This window comes from Ochotona princeps, chromosome 16, assembly GCF_030435755.1.
Source record: "Ochotona princeps isolate mOchPri1 chromosome 16, mOchPri1.hap1, whole genome shotgun sequence".
NCBI classification, from domain to species: domain Eukaryota; kingdom Metazoa; phylum Chordata; class Mammalia; order Lagomorpha; family Ochotonidae; genus Ochotona; species Ochotona princeps.
This window is the reverse complement of record NC_080847.1, coordinates 56,719,833-56,736,560: the sequence shown is the minus strand read 5'-3', so window position 1 is coordinate 56,736,560 and position 16,728 is coordinate 56,719,833. Positions and strand designations below refer to the sequence as shown.

The 16,728-nt window shown below is 65.7% G+C and overlaps 2 protein-coding genes across 3 annotated transcripts; both read left to right on the top strand.

Annotated features, from left to right (window-relative positions):
* Positions 1-70: 70 nt before the first annotated feature.
* ISOC2 (isochorismatase domain containing 2) lies at positions 71-4,399 on the top strand. Of its 2 annotated transcripts, XM_058674233.1 has the most exons (6): positions 71-219; positions 2,092-2,235; positions 2,800-3,009; positions 3,136-3,206; positions 3,290-3,407; positions 3,991-4,399. In XM_058674233.1, the coding sequence occupies exons 2-6, from the start codon at positions 2,095-2,097 to the stop codon at positions 4,069-4,071; spliced, it is 621 nt and encodes a 206-aa protein (XP_058530216.1). In that variant the 5' UTR covers positions 71-219; positions 2,092-2,094; the 3' UTR covers positions 4,072-4,399. The 2 variants fall into 2 exon arrangements, with proteins under 2 accessions (XP_058530216.1, XP_058530215.1); XM_058674232.1 differs by having other exon boundaries at positions 2,800-3,206.
* Positions 4,400-4,574: 175 nt separating this feature from the next.
* Positions 4,575-14,348, top strand: SHISA7 (shisa family member 7). Its single transcript, XM_058674516.1, has 6 exons — positions 4,575-4,653; positions 8,455-9,169; positions 9,447-9,503; positions 9,986-10,140; positions 12,226-12,375; positions 13,630-14,348. Exons 2-6 carry the CDS (start codon positions 8,487-8,489, stop codon positions 14,268-14,270), a joined length of 1,686 nt encoding a protein of 561 aa, XP_058530499.1. The 5' UTR covers positions 4,575-4,653; positions 8,455-8,486; the 3' UTR covers positions 14,271-14,348.
* Positions 14,349-16,728: the final 2,380 nt, after the last annotated feature.

The following is a 16,728-nucleotide window of genomic DNA, read 5'->3' as shown; positions in this document are numbered from 1 at the left end:
GACGGGACTAGACCCTGAGCGCGAAGCAGTACTGCGTCTGGATTGGCTGAGAGGGAAGGGCAGAGAGAGGCGGGTAGAGCGAGGCGAGCGCCGATTGGAGGGCTCGGTGGGCCGTGGCCGCACGCAGCCTAACGGTGACCTTGCCCGGTCCGGGGAGGGCCGGACGGGCTTCGGGAGTGCGGACGCTCGGCGGGACGTGTCGGCGCCCGGCGCCCCGGGGTAAGTCCACGCCCGGGACCCGGAGCTGCGCAGGGGGAAGGAACGTGGGAACCCTGGCCCAGACCCCGCGAGGAGCACCCCCTGCCCGCTCCGGCACCCAACCGGACTCTGAGCTCGGGGACCCCGGCCCTGCCGTCATGCCCTCTCCCTTTGGCCTGTGGCCGGTGTAGCCCGCACACACCGTGCACCATACACAAAGAAGGATCTTCCCTCTGCTGCGAGTGGCTGCAACAGCTGGAGCTGAGCTGATCCGAAGCCAGGAGCCCGGAGCCTCTTCCGGGTCTCCCACGCGGGTGCAGGGTCCCAGTGCTCTGGGCCGTCCTCGACTGCTTTCCCAGGCCACAAGCAGGGAGCTGGGTGGGAAGTGGGGCAGCCGGGACACGAACCAGGGGAACATCCGGGATGCTGGCAGTGGCTTGGACATGGCCCGGGCTCCGATCTCTTACTCCACACATTTGTTTGGCTGGTTTGCAGCTGGCATCCGCCCTTTATAAAGAATGTTTATGCATGACCAGTGGACTTGAAAAAAAACGACCCAGCAAGTTACAGGCCTTCACCACTTCACTGCCTCCTTCTCCCAGGAAGACTAGCAGAGCCCGGCCGTGGGGTTCTGTGGCTGCAGAGCTGATCAGGGCACGGGCTGCCTGCTCGCAAACTGGGGCTGATCCTCTGCCCGGCCCACAGGCCACTCGCCCTTGCAGCCATCCGTTCTGTTGGGCGGGATATGCCGACGTGTCCTGTGGGTGCTGGGCCCTGTTCTAAGAGGGCTCACGGGAACACCGGGCCAGCCAGGGTGCAGGCCTGGTTCTGGTACGACACAAACAATACAATCTACCCCTTGAGGGCACGCCTTCAGCATGGCGCCGCGGTTTGAGTCCCGTCTCTAGTTGCTCCAGCGCCCGCCAATGTGTACCCCGAGGAGGAGGCAGTGATGGCCCAAGTACCTGGGGTCCCTAGTTCCCTGGGTAAGAGACCCCGACTGCAGCCTGGCCCAGCCCTAGCTGGTGGAGGCATCGGGGGAGTGAACCAGTGGATGGAAGATCGTTCTCTGGCTCTCTGCCTTTCACATAAATAAGTAAAGCCGAGTGCACAGCAGGCGGGTGTGAACACATGTCTCCTGTCCCTGGCAGTTTGCCCAGCATCCCCCAGAGAACCCTGCACTCCCATACGCCTTGCCACCCGATACCCGCCTGCTGCCGCTCTGCTTGTCATCCGCTCACACGTGTGCACTCCCAACCACAGTCCCCCTGCGGGTGGCTGTACAGGTTGGGCCCCCCGACCTTGTTCCTCCCAGACCGGGCAGCTCAGGTGGAGGTGTGGGTGCACCAGTCAAGCGAGGCTCAGCCGTGAAGGCTCTCGGGGCTCCGCAGTGCCCATGGGCCCTGGGCACATGTCACATGCGGGCTCCAGGCCCCTGCCCAGGCCTAGCTATCCCTGGGCAGTGCAGATGGACCCAGCCGCCAGGGACGCAGCAAGAAGGACAGGCAGACAGGCAGACACTGGGAGCACAGCTGAGTCTCCCGGGATGGAGCGGAGAGAGCTGGCTGCAGCCAGGGAGCAGGAGTGCCCGGTGCACAGGCCAGGGAGCAGGAGTGCCCGCTGCACAGGCCCAGGAGGGGGCTGCAGCCAGGGAGCAGGAGTGCCCGGTGCACAGACCAGGGAGCAGCAGTGCCCGGTGCACAGGCCAGGGAGCAGGAGTGCCTGCTGCACAGGCCCAGGAGGGGGCTGCAGCCAGGGAGCAGGAGTGCCCGGTGCACAGGCCCAGGAGGGGGCTGCAGCCAGGGAGCAGCAGTGCCCAGTGCACAGGCCAGGGAGGGGGCTGCAGTGCGAGGGAGTGGGACACCTCCCAGAGCTTCCCTGCTGTCCCCTTAGGTGATGGCGGCAGCTGCGAGGCCTGGGCTGGGCCGAGTGCTCCCTGGATCCTCCATCCTGTTCCTGTGTGACATGCAGGAAAAGTTCCGCAGCAGTGTCACCTGCTTCCCACAGATCGTCGCTGTGGCTGCACGCATGCTCAGGGTGTGGGCTCCTCCCTCAGACCAGGGGTCCAGCCCAGACCCTCCTCCCTCACACCCAGGGGTCCAGCCCCTCCTCCCTCACACCCAGGGATCCAGCCCAGACCCTCCTCCCTCACACCCAGGGGTCCAGCCCTCCTCCCTCACACCCAGGGCTCCAGACCCTCCTCCCTCACACCCAGGGGTCCAGCGTTCCTCCCTCACACCCAGGGGTCCAGCCCAGACCCTCCTCCCTCACACCCAGGGGTCCAGCCCGGCCCCTCCTCCCTCACACCCAGGGGTCCAGCCCGGCCCCTCCTCCCTCACACCCAGGGGTCCAGCCCAGCCCGTCCTCCCTCACACCCAGGGGTCCAGCCCAGATCCTCCTCCCTCACACCCAGGGGTCTAGCCCAGACCCTCCTCCCTCACACCCAGGGGTCCAACCCAGCCCCTCCTCCCTCACACCCAGGGGTCTAGCCCAGATCCTCCTCCCTCACACCCAGGGGTCCAGTCCGGCCCCTCCTCCCTCAGACCAGGGGTCCAGGTCCATCTTCCTACAGATCCAGGCCTGTGTCACTACCCTGTACAGGTGGCCCGGCTGCTGGAGGTGCCAGCTGTGCTGACGGAGCAGTACCCACAGGGCCTGGGCCACACGGTGCCAGAGTTGGGGGCAGAGGGCCTACAGCCCGTGACCAAGACCTGCTTCAGCATGGTGCCTGTGGTGCGGCAGGAGCTGGACAGCCGGCCTCAGCTGCAGTCCGTGCTGCTCTGCGGCATTGAGACCCAGGCGTGCATCCTGGTGAGCACCGGGGGCCCCACCCCTGCCGAGGCCTGGCTCCCGGACCCCACCCTGTCATGCTTGCTGCCCCCTCGCCTGGTCCCGGTCTCCCTTGTGGGGTTGGTCCTGATCTTCTTGTGTCCCCAGAACACGGCCCTGGACCTCCTGGACCGGGGGCTGCAGGTCCACGTGGTGGCGGATGCCTGTTCCTCCCGCAGGTGAGAGGAGCTCTCCTGGGGATGGGCCTGTGGGGGCTCCCACGTTTCGACCAATATGACGGACACATACCTCTCCCCCACAGCCAGGTGGACCGGCTGGTGGCACTGGCCCGCATGCGACAGAGCGGGGCTTTCCTGTCCACGAGTGAGGCACTGATCCTGCAGCTGGTGGGGGACGCCGCCCACCCCCGGTTCAAGGAGGTAGGGTCCAACCCCACAGAGACTGCACACACCAACCCCCACTCCCTGCAGAGGGCACGGCTTGGGGTGCTTCCTGGAGCAGCTGGCTTTAGCAAGGATTCTAGGAAAGAGAAAGGCCACCCTGGACACCTCCACACCCGCCCCTCTTCCTCAGCCAGGTCAGGCCGCAGCACCCTCCGGTCTAGTGGGGCACTCCCAGTGCTGGGCTTAGAGCTGGGACGGCTGCTCAGAGATGGATCCCCAGCCCCAGGGGCTGCCAGCCAGCCAGGGGAACCCATTGGCCCCCTAGCTGGTGTGGGAGGGTGAGGCCATGGGAGACACGCAGGTGCCCGAGACCTGGTCCTGAAACTAGTGCCAGAGCTGAGTTGGACCAGGGAGTTGAGAGGAGGGAGGGGGGTAATCCAGGAAGCCCCATCACACAGCTCCCCAGCCTTGGTCCAGGCCAGCAGGGCAGGCCAGCATGCCAGGTGGCTGGGAGCTGAGCCAGGCAGGCGTGGTGCAAGGGAAGCCCCAGGGACGCTTGGGTCAGCCGCTGGCCAGAGGCTCTGGGGAAGGTGTCCGTTGGATGTGTCATCCGCTATAGATCCAAAAGATCATCAAGGAACCCGCCCCGGACAGCGGGCTGCTGGGCCTCTTCCAAGGCCAGAACCCCCTCTTCCGCTGATCTCTTGGCCCTACCTCCAAAGGAGACCACCCTCTGGTCGTCTGGACTGGTGGAAGCGCTTTCTCCCCCATCCCTGCATCCCAAGAGTGGTGCAGTCCACCAGGAGTCCCGCCTCCTTGGGAGGGGAGGCGGGGCGCCGCCTTTCCATTGGCCGGATGCTCCCGGAAATGCAAATGAGGATCCTGGAAGCCGGCCGGGAGTTGGCTGCCAGCCCCGTGGGGGCGGGGCTCGGCCCGGGGCCCCTGCGCGGGGCGGGAAGGGAGGGGCAGGTGGGGAAGGGACCGACTGCGAGACCCGATCTCGCAGAATAAACACTGCTGTGGCTGTGGACCGCACCATTCTTGGGCTGGGGCGGGGGTGTCCCGGGGGCGACTGGGGGTCCCCGCAGGTGGGGAGGGGGCGGCGCCTAGGCTGGGCCGAGAGCCGGCGGCCGCAGCTGCACCGAGGGAGCTCCGCCGGCCGGGGTCGCCCGACTTGCTGCCGGCCGCCCCCGGCGCCGCGCGCGCGCCCAGCCCCGCGGGCTCGCAGCCGCGCTCCGCCGCCGCCCCCGACTCCCCCAGCGGCCCGCAGCCGGAAAGCGAGGTGAGCGCGACCGCACCCCGGTTGCAGGAGGGTGGGGGAAACTGAGGCACGGGGATGCGGACAAGGGGAGGAGGCGTGTGGACGGACGCAAGGATGGACAGCTGCTGGAGCGGGCAGACTGCTTCCTCGAAGGCAGGGTCCGAAGGCCAGCACGGGGTGCCGAGGTTTCTGCAGCCCCCCTCGGAAGGCTGGGAGTTGGAGCTCCACGACCCCCAGTCCTTGCTCCGTCCCTCGCCTGGGGGGCCTCCAGGGATGCAGGTGTCAGAGACCCCTCTCATGGGCCAGGCCGCCCCGCCTCGGGCAGGCAGAGCACCCCCAACGCCGACCTTGCGCGCCCAGGCCCCCTTCCCCCGGGAGCCCCTGGGCCCAGGCGTTGGCACCCCCAGCCCCCGCCTTCCGGATGCAGATGTCGCCCCCCAGCCCGCTGCATAGCGTCTCGGAGGCCGCTCTCGAGTCGCCATGGCAACGGGAATCTATTTTGCGCTGGGAACACGCAGCTCCCGCCGCAGCGCCCCCGCCCCCACCGGGCGGAGCTAGACTGGGGTCGGGTCGGGGGCGGTGGGGTCCGTGCGGGGTTGTGGGGGGCGATTCCGGTGTACAGTGGAGTGCAGACACCAAAACCCTGAGACTCGGCCGCGCGGGGAGCACAGAGCCTCCGGCGGGAGTCCGGGAGCAGCTGCCCATGGAGTCGGCCGGGCAGGGGGCCTGGGGAGGGATGCTCAGATGCAGGCTCCCCTTCTTCCCTGAGCCAGCCCAGGGCAGCGGCCTCCGCATCTCCACGTGCCGCAGCCCCGGGGCCCGCCCCTTCCTCCTCCGCTCTCCTGCACCTGCTGCTGGAATTCTGCGCGCCCAGACCCCGCGCCCGCTGGGCCTCTGTCCAGCTTGGTTGCACCCCAGCGCCCCCCTCCCCGTCCCCCTCGCCGCACACACACACAGGACTGCCACCGGACTTGCTGCATCTCCCTCCGTGCGCCCTAGCCTCTTCCCTCCCTAGGTCTCTGCACCTGATCTATCTCCCTCCGTCTGCCCTGTCTTACCCACACCCCTCCCTGCCCCCGCACAGGGTCTTGGTCTCCTACCCCACAATCTGGCGTGCAGCCTTTCCTCTAGCCTCCTCTCCCCTCTTCCTCTGAGTCTCTGTGCTTGGACATCAGCACCTAGACACCCTTCCTGCTGCCATCCTCTGCCCAGTGCACGCCCTAGCCCACAGGGTTAGGGGAGCACAGGGCTGGGCAGTGGCCAGGTGCAGGCTGGGCCTCCTCTCCTGGTTCCCCCTGGTGTCTCTGCTGAGCTCAGGTGGCTGTGGAACCAGGAACTGGGGCTCCTGAGCTGTGGAGGCAGGAGGGGTGTGGGGGTGCCAAGGCGGCTCCCAGGCTCCCCAGGGCAGGATGAGGTGGCCTGTGTCAGGTGGCTGTGTGTGTTAGGATGCTGGGAGGAGAACCCACGGGCTCTCAATTATGGAGCTGGGGACCCCCTCTGGGCATCCTGTGCTGTTGGTGTGGCTGGGCATGGCTGTGTGCCAGGCCAGGGCTGGGCCCATCCCAGCCTACACCTGTGTCCATGCCTGTGGTCAGCCTGTGTGTACTGAGTGGGTGTCTCTCTGGGCTTGGGGGCCACATCACAGGGGCTGTCAGGGGTCAGGTTTCCCAAGGTGTGCACACCTGTGTGGTGGAGCAATGCAACAGGCTTCTGTCAGTGATAGGAGAGCCACTCGGTGGATCCCGGTCCCCCCAGCGATGCAGTGATGGCTTGGCGGGTGCACGGCACTCTTGTGAGCATGTCACTCATGCTGGGATGTGTCTGTGTGCGGGTGGACTCTGTCCTCCTGGCAGTGGGGCCTGGAGACCTCCTCGTGCAGCGAGAGGCTCGGACAGATGACGGGACCTTCCCCTTGGAGCAAGAGAGGAAGAGACAGGAAAAGCCAGCAAGTCCTGACTGAACACCCACTATGTGTCACGGGATAGGGAAGGCACACGATAGGGCCATATCCAGTGACCTGGCAGGTGGAGGGAGGCTGTGAAGACTCCTGGAGCGAACAGCTGAGGGCTCCAGCGTGACCCCGCTGCTGCAGCGGCCAGGAGGACAGTGAGCGACACCTACATGAGGGAGGGGAACAGCAGGTACACAGGAAAGCAAGAAGAAAGCAGCCGGGGCCGGGGCTGCTGGCTCCTGGTGTGGACCTCCTCCCCGACAGGGCAGCAGCTGGTGCTGAACCCGGGCACTCCGGCCGTGGGACGCAGGAGCCCCAAGTGGAGTCTGAGCAGCCGTGCCAAACACCCGACCATTTTTCTTAAGGGTGGGAAAACACGTACAGCATTCATTATCTAACCACTTTGTGAAAAACCATCTGTTTAATGCATTTGTTTGGGAGACAAGGACCTGTCCGCTGGTTCACTCCACGGACGGCCACAGGGAAGGCGAGGGCTGGGGGGATTGAGGGACTGACGTAACTCAGCAGCCTCTGGTTTTCATTACGTCACATAGCCACCCCCACTATCTGCTTCCAGAACAGTCTCTGCCCCCCAAGAGAAGCTCCAGGCGCCCCCAGCAGGGGCCACGAGGAGGGCAGCTCTCTGTTTCCATGGACATCTTAGCAATTTTGGGAGTGGGGATTCTGTGTTCCACTGCCCTGGCCTGGGGAGGGGGCGATGGCAAGGGTTAAGGAGACCCAGGTGGGGTGATTCCAGCAGGAGCTCGAGGAGTGGGTGTCAGCCACCAGGCCCAGTCCCCATCCTATCGGCCACCCCCTCAGTCTCCCACGGTTCCGATCTCTCCACAGTGGTCTCTGAGATGTGGCACCTGTGTCTGCACCCCCGACCTGGAGCATGGGGCCGGAAGATGGTGACAGACACATGTTACACCGACTCATGTCCTGTGGGCAGCTCTCTGGGGTCACTGCCCTGCAGAGGGGAGAGTGGGGGCAGGGGCGGGAGCCACCCAGAGCCCACTCCAAGTCACTCAGCTGTGGCTCCCTCTCCCAGAACTGAGGCCAGCTACCCTTGGCCCTCTCCCCTGCTGTGTCCAGTGCAGGGTGGGCAGGTGGGGCCTGGGTGTACAGTTGCTATAGAAACGCTGGCTGCCACTTTGCACTCTGGGAGGCTGGCTGGGCCTCCCACTGCACCCAGTGACAGCAGAGGCAGGCACCTCCTTGTGTACTTGGGGAGCAGCCAAGGGGTTAAAGGTGACTGCTCCCTGCCCTGACGTGGTCACTCCCCCATCTTCCCTGCACTGACACACGGGAGCCTGAGGTATGGGGACAGGACACCCTGGGAGACACTGTGGCCCCTGACTGTGAGTGAGTGACAGGCTGACCCCGGAGCCTTCATCTAGAATCTGAACCGCAAGAAATAGGCCCTGGGCCACTTGGCGGGAGGGGCAGCTGCCTGGAACAAAGACCAGCCCCCCGAAGACTGCCAGGGCTGTGGTGGGTCTGCTCCACCACCAGCAGGTGCACAGACTCTGGCTCTCAACTTGGATCTCTCCATCTCTCTCTCTCTCTCCCCCTCCCCTCCCACACCTTCGCTCTCCCTCACCCATGGCCTGACCCCCCTCCCATCTGACGCCTCCTCCATCTGTCTGCCTTCCTGCCTGCGTGCCGCCATCACACCCACCCCTGCCGCATCTCCCCTCCTCCGTGTCCTCCACGGCTTCTGGCCTTTCTCCTGGGTCCATCGCTCGCCTTGCCCGTTTCTCACTGTCCCTGGCTCTTGCACTGTCACGTGTGGTCGCCTCTCCCCTGCACCTTGGTTCTCCATCCATCCCCCTTCTGCCCCACATCCTCCGTTCTGCTCACCTACCCAGCCTGGCGACCCGTACAACTTCCTGCACTCGCCATGCCGGCCCTGCTGTTCCTCGGGACCCTGGTGCTCCTGGCCTCCGCCTCCGGTCAGGCCGGGGCGCGCCCGTCCAACGCCACGGGCGCCCAGCCGCCGGGCCCGCTGCCCGCGCTGCTGGCGCACCTGCGACGCCTGACCGGGGCGCTGACAGGTGGCGGCGGGGCCGCAGCCGCGACGGGTGCCAATGGCACGAGGAGCAGCCCCGCGGGCGGCCCCGGTGCAGCGGCCCGTGCCCCGCCTCCGGCCGAGCTGTGCCACGGCTACTACGACGTCATGGGCCAGTACGACGCCACCTTCAACTGTAGCACCGGCTCCTACCGCTTCTGCTGTGGCACCTGCCACTACCGCTTCTGCTGCGAGCATCGCCACATGCGCCTGGCGCAGGCCTCCTGCTCGAACTACGACACGCCGCGCTGGGCCACCACGCCGCCGCCGCTAGCCGGGGGCGCCGGGGGCGTTGGGGGTGCGGGCGGGGGACTGGGGCCCGGCCAGGCTGGGTGGCTGGAAGGGGGCAGGACGGGGGGCGCCGGGGTGCGTGGGGGTGAGGGCCCCGGGGGCAGCACCGCCTACGTGGTGTGCGGGGTCATCAGCTTCGCCCTGGCCGTGGGCGTTGGCGCCAAAGTGGCCTTCAGCAAGGCGTCGCGCGCACCCAGGGCGCACCGGGAGATCAACGTGCCCAGGTGTGTGTGTGTTGGGGCGGGGCCTGGGCCCGGGAGGTGGGGCCGTCGGGGAGGGAGCGCGGGACTCCCAGAGGACAGAGCTGGTCAGGCCTGAGCCGCTGGCCATGAGGGTAGCCCGGGCCCCCCCATCCGACCACCGTTTCTTGAGCACGAATGAGTGAGTGCCAGAAGCCGCAGGTTGCCTAACCTCCCCGTGCCTCAGTTTCCCTGTGAGGCTGAGGGGGCGTCCCCATCACCCGGGGTTGTGGTGAGAGTTTAACAGCATTGATTCTTGCAGAGTCCTGGCTCAATGCTCACAAAACGTTAGCGGCGGAGTCAGTAAGCCCACCAACAGGTGCGCGGGGCGGCGGCTGCTGTGGATCAGGGGCCGCGCGGGAGGGGCGGGCTGGGCGCCAAGCGCTCAAGGGAGGACCGGTGCGCTCCGGCGAGGGCACAGCACTTGCAGCGAGGCCCTGAGGTGGAAGGAACGTGGGAAAGCAGGCGGGGGCCCGGCTTACACCAAGTACAGTGTGTGTACAGGTGTGGGGGGGCGGCGGCTTTAAGCAGAGCCTGGACCAAAGCAAGAAGGCCGGGGCGGTGGGGCATGGGGAGTCCCAGGGCCGGGGTGAGGGGCGTGGAGGGGGCAAAGGAGTCAAAATAGTGGGCGCTTCAGGCTGCAAGTGTGGACAGACAGTGCAGACCCAGGACAGGTGCAGTGGAGGAGGGGTGGCCACTGGCGGAAGCCGACTTAAGGTGGACAGAGTCCCCTCAAGGGAGAGGCCAGAGACACCAGTTGGAGCCCGGCCGGGCTGCTGACCATCAGTCTGTGATCTCTAGGGCTCTGGTGGACATCCTGAGGCACCAGGCGGGGCCTGGGACCCGCCCAGACCGGGCCCGAAGCAGCTCCCTGACCCCGGGGATCGGGGTTCCTGACAGCATGCCCCCCAGGACGCCCAAGAACCTCTACAACACCGTGAAACCCTCCGACCTCGGTGAGTGGGCCTCCGCCTCTGGCCACGCCCTCCCCTTGCAGCCCCGCCTCCCGCTGCCCAACCCCGGGACCCTGGCAGGCATCGGGGTTGCTCTCTCTGTGTTTTGATGATTCGGTGGAAGAAGTGAGAGGAAGAGGCATCCTCTTGGTGGGGCATGGCGGGGGACGGGGTGGGGAGCGGGGACAAGAGCACTGCGCCCTGGGAGGACAAGGCACAGCAGGTAAGATGGTCCTGTGACAAGCCCGCCTGGTCTGGCTGGGCTGGGGCATGGGGATCCGTGTGGCCTGTGGGAGCTGAAGGTGTTGACCAGCCTCTGTGGTCACTTCCGGTGTGACTGACCTGTGGGGGTTGGCGAGCCTGGGAGAAGGCAGCTGTGTTGCTACAGCTGACCATGGAACAGCCCGGCCGGTGGCTAGATTTGGAATCCGTGATCGGAGAAGGACAGGGCGGACCAGAGCGGGCAGTCGGGGGTAAGGAGGGGCCAGGTGGGGAGAGGCAGCAGAATTCCCCAGGGCTGGGGGTGCTCACTTGCCCGGGCGAGCCTTACCCACCCTCTGTCCTCGCGGTGCCCAGCCTCCGCTCCTCTCGTGGTGGCCGGGGCCACAGGCTCTGATGAGGCCCCAAGGCTGAGGAGCCCCAGGGTCCTTCTGAGACATGAGGGTGGGAGTACGCTGTACTCCCTTCTCGGCCCCCTAGACAACCTGCACACGCTGCCATGCTGGGCACGGACCAAGGAGCAGAACTCCTCTCCCTGGCCAGGTGCCAGGGCAGCCTGGTCTTCATGATCCCCATGGTCTGAGGTGCCCAGGTTGGAGCTGGAAGCACAGCCAGGCACTGTTGGCACTGACCCATGCCCGTGGCCCCATCCTGGAGGGAGCTTGGGGTGCTGAAGACAGAAAGGGTTCCCAACGAGGGGGCCACTCACCCGAATACCCAGAGCAGCTGGGCTGAGCCCAGGCTAAGAGCTGGGAGCAGGGAACACAACCCAAGACTCCCTCATGCGGCAGGACCCCCGTGACTTGAGTCATCGCTGCCACCCCGGGATCTGCCATCAGCAGGAAGCTGCTACTATGGGAACTTCCTGTGGGAATTCTGAGAGATTGTGAAGCCAAATGTCTAACACTCAGAGGGGCTGGGCTGGGCCCCTGGTCTGAGGGAGGAGGGGCTAGACCCCTGGGTGTGAGGGAGGAGGGTCTGGGCTGGACCGCTGGGTGTGAGGGAGGAGGGTCTGGGCTGGACCCCTGGGTGTGAGGGAGGAGGGTCTGGGCTGGACCCCTGGGTGTGAGGGAGGAGGGTCTGGGCTGGACCCTCTGGGTGTGAGGGAGGAGGGGCTGGGCTGGACCCCTGGGTGTGAGGGAGGAGGGGCCGGGCTGGACCCCTGGGTGTGAGGGAGGAGGGTCTGGGCTGGACCCCTGGGTGTGAGGGAGGAGGGTCTGGGCTGGACCCCTGGGTGTGAGGGAGGAGGGGCTGGGCTGGACCCCTGGGTGTGAGTGAGGAGGGGCTGGACCCCTGGGTGTGAGGGAGGAGGGGCTGGACCCCTGGGTGTGAGGGAGGAGGGGCTAGATCCCTGGGTGTGAGGGAGGAGGGGCTGGGCTGGACCTCTGGGTGTGAGGGAGGAGGGTCTGGGCTGGACCCCTGAGTGTGAGGGAGGAGGGTCTGGGCTGGACCCCTGGGTGTGAAGGAGGAGGGTCTGGGCTAGACCCCTGGGTGTGAGGGAGGAGGGGCTGGACCCCTGGGTGTGAGGGAGGAGGGGCTAGATCCCTGGGTGTGAGGGAGGAGGGGCTGGGCTGGACCTCTGGGTGTGAGGGAGGAGGGTCTGGGCTGGACCCCTGAGTGTGAGGGAGGAGGGTCTGGGCTGGACCCCTGGGTGTGAAGGAGGAGGGTCTGGGCTAGACCCCTGGGTGTGAGGGAGGAGGGGCTGGCCCCCTGGGTGTGAGGGAGGAGGGTCTGGGCTGGACCCCTGGGTGTGAGGGAGGAGGTCTGGGCTGGACCTCTGGGTGTGAGGGAGGAGGGTCTGGGCTGGAGCCCTGGTCTGAGGGAGGAGGGCTGGGTGGTAGAGGTGGGAATGACCCGCTCTCCCCACAGACTGGCGGGCCATGCCCCCACCCAGCCCCTCCTTGCACTACTCCACACTGTCCTGCTCGCGGTCCTTCCACAACCTGTCGCACCTGCCCCCGTCCTACGAGGCAGCCGTGAAGTCGGAGCTGAGCCGGTACTCCTCCCTCAAGAGGCTGGGTGAGTCCCGGGTGAGCGGAGGGGCCTGGGCCGGCGGTCAGGACCGTGGACAGGGCCCCGAAGGTTCGGTCTCTCCGGGGTTTTCTCCAGCAGTTTCTTTAGAGCTACCTGAGGTGATGACTGTTGTGTCAGTTCCCTGGCGGGTGTTTTCAGAAGGGTGTTTTCAGAAGGGAGGCTCACGGCTCTGCCTCTGCAGACCCGCTATGTCCGGTAGGACTTGACCTTGGCAGTGGGCAGGAGCAGAACTTGAGCTCCTTCTCTGGCTGTGTCCAGGCATGGCCATCTGAGCCCTGCTGGCTGGTGCTGCCAGCTCCCTCCCACACAGGCAGGTCCCACCTGCTCCCTGCTAAGCCTGTGGGAAGCAGTGGAGGGTGGACCCAGCGCTTGGGACCCTGCACCCACATGGGAGCCCGGGAAGAAGCTGTCTTCATTTCTCCTTCCCTCCTTGTAACTCTGACTCTCAAATAAATACATAAATAATTTTTTTTTGAGGTGAGGAGATGCAGAAAGAGAGAGTTACAAAAAAATAAAAACAAACAACACTCTCCAAATGCCTGCAACAGCCCGGCCTGGTGAAGCCCAAGGCATGAGTCTGGAATCCAACGTGTGGGTGGCAGGGACCCAGGAACTGCACTCTTACCCCACTGCCTCCTGGAGTGCGTGTTAGCAGGAAGCTGGGTTGGAAGTAGAGGCAGGACTCGAACCCCAGGCCTTCCGTAGCACAGGCATTGTATTTTGATGCCATGAAAGCTCTGGGAGCTGTGCTGACAGCACAGGAACAGGAGCAGGGGCTGGGCTGGACCCCTGGGTGTGCGGCCGTGCGAGGCGTCCCTGTGCCCCGTTCTCTCAGCACCCTCTGCTTGAACGGCTTCGTCTTTTGCCGTCTCCCACCGACAGCACCCGACCCTCACTCCACATCCTGCCCTTTCCTGGTCGACTCTGTTAGACCTCATTTCTAGAAACGTTGACAAAAGTGACTTCACCACACGCCTAGGGATACAGCTCCAATTCTGACTCCACACCTGGACAGGGAGGGAGCGAAGAGGGACGCCCCAAGAATAAGAGGTGGGGGGTTTCCTCCCAAAAAAAGGGGTGCTCAGAGGCAACTAAAAGGAATCCCGCCCGAGCACTGACCACGGCACTTGAGACTGCATTTCGGCCACAAAGCTCACATGGGGGTTCTGGGCAAGAGGGGAGGGGGCCTGTGTGGTGGCAAGACACCCACCTCGGTGGCCTTCTGCCCTCTCCCCCCAGCCGAGAAGGACCTGGACGAGGCCTACCTGAAGCGCAGGCACCTGGCTGAGATGCCCCGCGGGACGCTGCCGCTACACGCACTGCGGCGGCCGGGCACCGGGGGCGGCTACCGCACGGACGCCTGGGGCGGCCCGGAGGAGCTGGGCCTGGCACCCGCGCCCAACCCGCGGCGGGTCATGTCCCAGGAACATCTGCTGGGCGACGGCCGCGCCTCGCGCTACGAGTTCACACTGCCGCGCGCGCGCCTCGTGTCGCAGGAGCACCTGCTGCTGTCGTCGCCCGAGGCCCTGCGCCAGAGTCGCGAACACCTGCTGTCGCCTCCGCGGAGCCCCGCGCTGCCCCCTGAGCCCACCACCCGAGCCAGCCTGGCCGCCTCGCACACCAACCTGCTTCTGGGGCCTGGGGGGCCCCCCACGCCGCTTCACGGGCTGCCGCCGCCGGGCCTGCACGCTCACCACCATCACGCCCTGCACGGCTCGCCTCAGCCCGCCTGGATGGCGGATGCCGGCGGGGGCGGGGGCACGCTGGCCCGCAGGCCGCCCTTCCAGCGCCAAGGCACGCTGGAGCAGCTGCAGTTTATCCCTGGCCACCACCTGCCCCAGCACCTGCGCACCGCCAGCAAGAACGAGGTGACGGTCTGAGGCCCGGCGGGGACTAGGGGCTGCGGCCTCCCGGGCGCCCATCCCCGGAAACCCAGAACTCGGGCACTCACGACCCAGGGCGCTGGGACCCAGACTGGCGCTTGTGGAAGCAAAGCCGCCTTCCAGGGACATGTCCCTCCTCTCCTGTCACGTCACTGTTAGAGCCAAGGCTGCCTTCCCATGATGTCATCACAGAGGAAGGGGCCTGCCTGTGAGGTCCGTGCCCGTGACATCACCACGGCCTTCCTCCCTGCTGTGGCCCTGCAGACACAAGGCTCACCTTGGTATGGCACCTGTAGCCCCCAGGCCTCGCCCCCAAGGGGAAATCTCCCCCTGCTCTGTCCTCCCAGACCAAGCCATCTTCCTGGGACCCCTTCCCACCGTGGCCGCGGCACTCGGTCTCTTCCCTGACAGCCAGGTCCAGGTGGAGGTCCCTCTGCTCCGTCACCCCGGACACCGCCTGCTCAGAGAGGGTGTCAGGAGGCCCCTCCCTCGTGTTGCCAGTGTGAGGAAGGAGGGCCTGCAGAGGGCAAGGACCCAGGAAGTGCCCTGAGAATCCCTCCAGAGGGTCGGGGTGGCCAGCATTGGAGGACATTACCAGTTACTGCCTCGTGTCCCCGGGATCTCCACCTGCCCCTCTCCAGGAAGCTGGGGCCTTTGGTCCAGCCCAGTGCAGTGACTAGCGGGGTGCCCTGCTACAGCGAAGCCACTCTGGCCCGTGAGGCTCCTGGAGCCCTCAACCTGCGTCACTCCTTCCTGCCGTATTGAGACATCACCTCCAGCAACAAGACCCTGGCATCTCGGGGGGTACAGGGGGATGGAGGGGTGTGTGTGCCAGCGGCCTCGTTGACATCATGGTCAGTACCAGTCTGTCCTTCCTCACCGCCTAGCGCCTGGGGTCGAGTGCTAACTACGCCACTGCCTGTGACCCACTACGCTAGGCTCTGGTCCTCTTGCAGGGCGCACCATGACTCGGAACCTTGCCTTCCCCAGCGTCTCCCACAGCCATGATGTCACCGTCTTCCAGTTGCCAGCCGTCACGCAGTGTGCACAGCAGCCGGTAGTGCCACCACCTCCCGGCTTCCACCAGGATCAGTGATGTCATTACCCAGAATCCACTGTCTCCCATAATCCCCCGGATCCTCTGCACTCCCGTGTCTTGATGTCCCAGGGTCCACCAGGACCCAGTTCAGCCCATTTGGGCTCTGTGAGAGCCAGTGACATCCTCACCCCAAGGACCCAGGACACCTGCCATGGGCATGACTGCCATGGTGCCAGCACTTCCCAGGGTCCATCTCCTAGGACCCCCCAGCCTTATGGTGTCACACCCAGAACCCCCTCCCACCATGATGCCATCACTTCCCAGGATCCACAACATTCCCTATGATCTGCCGTCACCTCCTGGGCCCCAGCTTCTGAACTGTCCCCTGGGGCTGCCCGGCACTTACAGCTGTTCCTTTCAGGGAATGAGCACAACAACCCCACAGAGGGACGAGGGTGGGTCCAGCTGCTCCCTCTGATGACCCCGCCCACTCTGGCCTCCCTCCTGACTGGGAGGATTCCTGGCTGCTTGACTGGCTCCCAGTCATATCTGGTGAGGCCATCCAGGCTGTTCTGATAACATCTCTGCCCCCGGCCCAGCCACCTGTTCGGTTACAGGGTCTACCCAGCCACCTCTCATGCGCTCCAGAGGGGGGCTTTCCAACCCTTGGCAGGTGCCTCTACCCCAGGCCCTCAGAGACCCTGGGCCTACAGGAAGGACGGACAGCTCACACCCTCTGGGGGCCTCCCTGACCCCTGGCCTGGCTCAGGCACAGCCGTGAGCAGCCCCTGCTAGTGTCTGGGACCCAGAGGTGTACCACCACCTACCCCAGAACCCTCTGTACATAGCCATGCTGTGGGGTGGCCACTCCCCAACTCTTAAAGGGCTACATGCCCCTGCCCTAGCCTTCAGGCAAGGTGGGGGCCTCTTCTTCCTCCCCAGGCCACCCCTCCCTCTCATGTCTTCCCCAGTTACTGGCACTGTAACTCATCCTGTCTTGTTGGGGGCCCTGCCCCACCCCACGCTAGTTCCATCACAGTGCTTACAGGCTAGCCCCTAGAGCCCTCTTGGCCAGGGCACTAGGCACAGGTGGTCCTCTACCCCAAGAGGAGCCAGAGCGCTAGGCACAGGTGGTCCTCTCTACCCCCAAGAGGAGCCAGGGGACCTGGCTGCTCACCACCCCACCCAGCACTAGGCTTTTTCCAGCCTCCCAGTTTAGGGCTCACTGCCTTCTGGCCTTCTTACGCCCCTCCACTTGTTCTTGCAGTTCGGGCTCCTTGTCCCTGGCAATCCAGCCCAGCCCTCACTCAGCATAGGATGCCTGAGCCTGGGGCCAGAAGCCCTTCGCTCAAATAAGCCATAGCGCGAGAGGTCTTGAGGGTGGAGCCACATGCGGGTGCCACCCTTGTGCCCCCC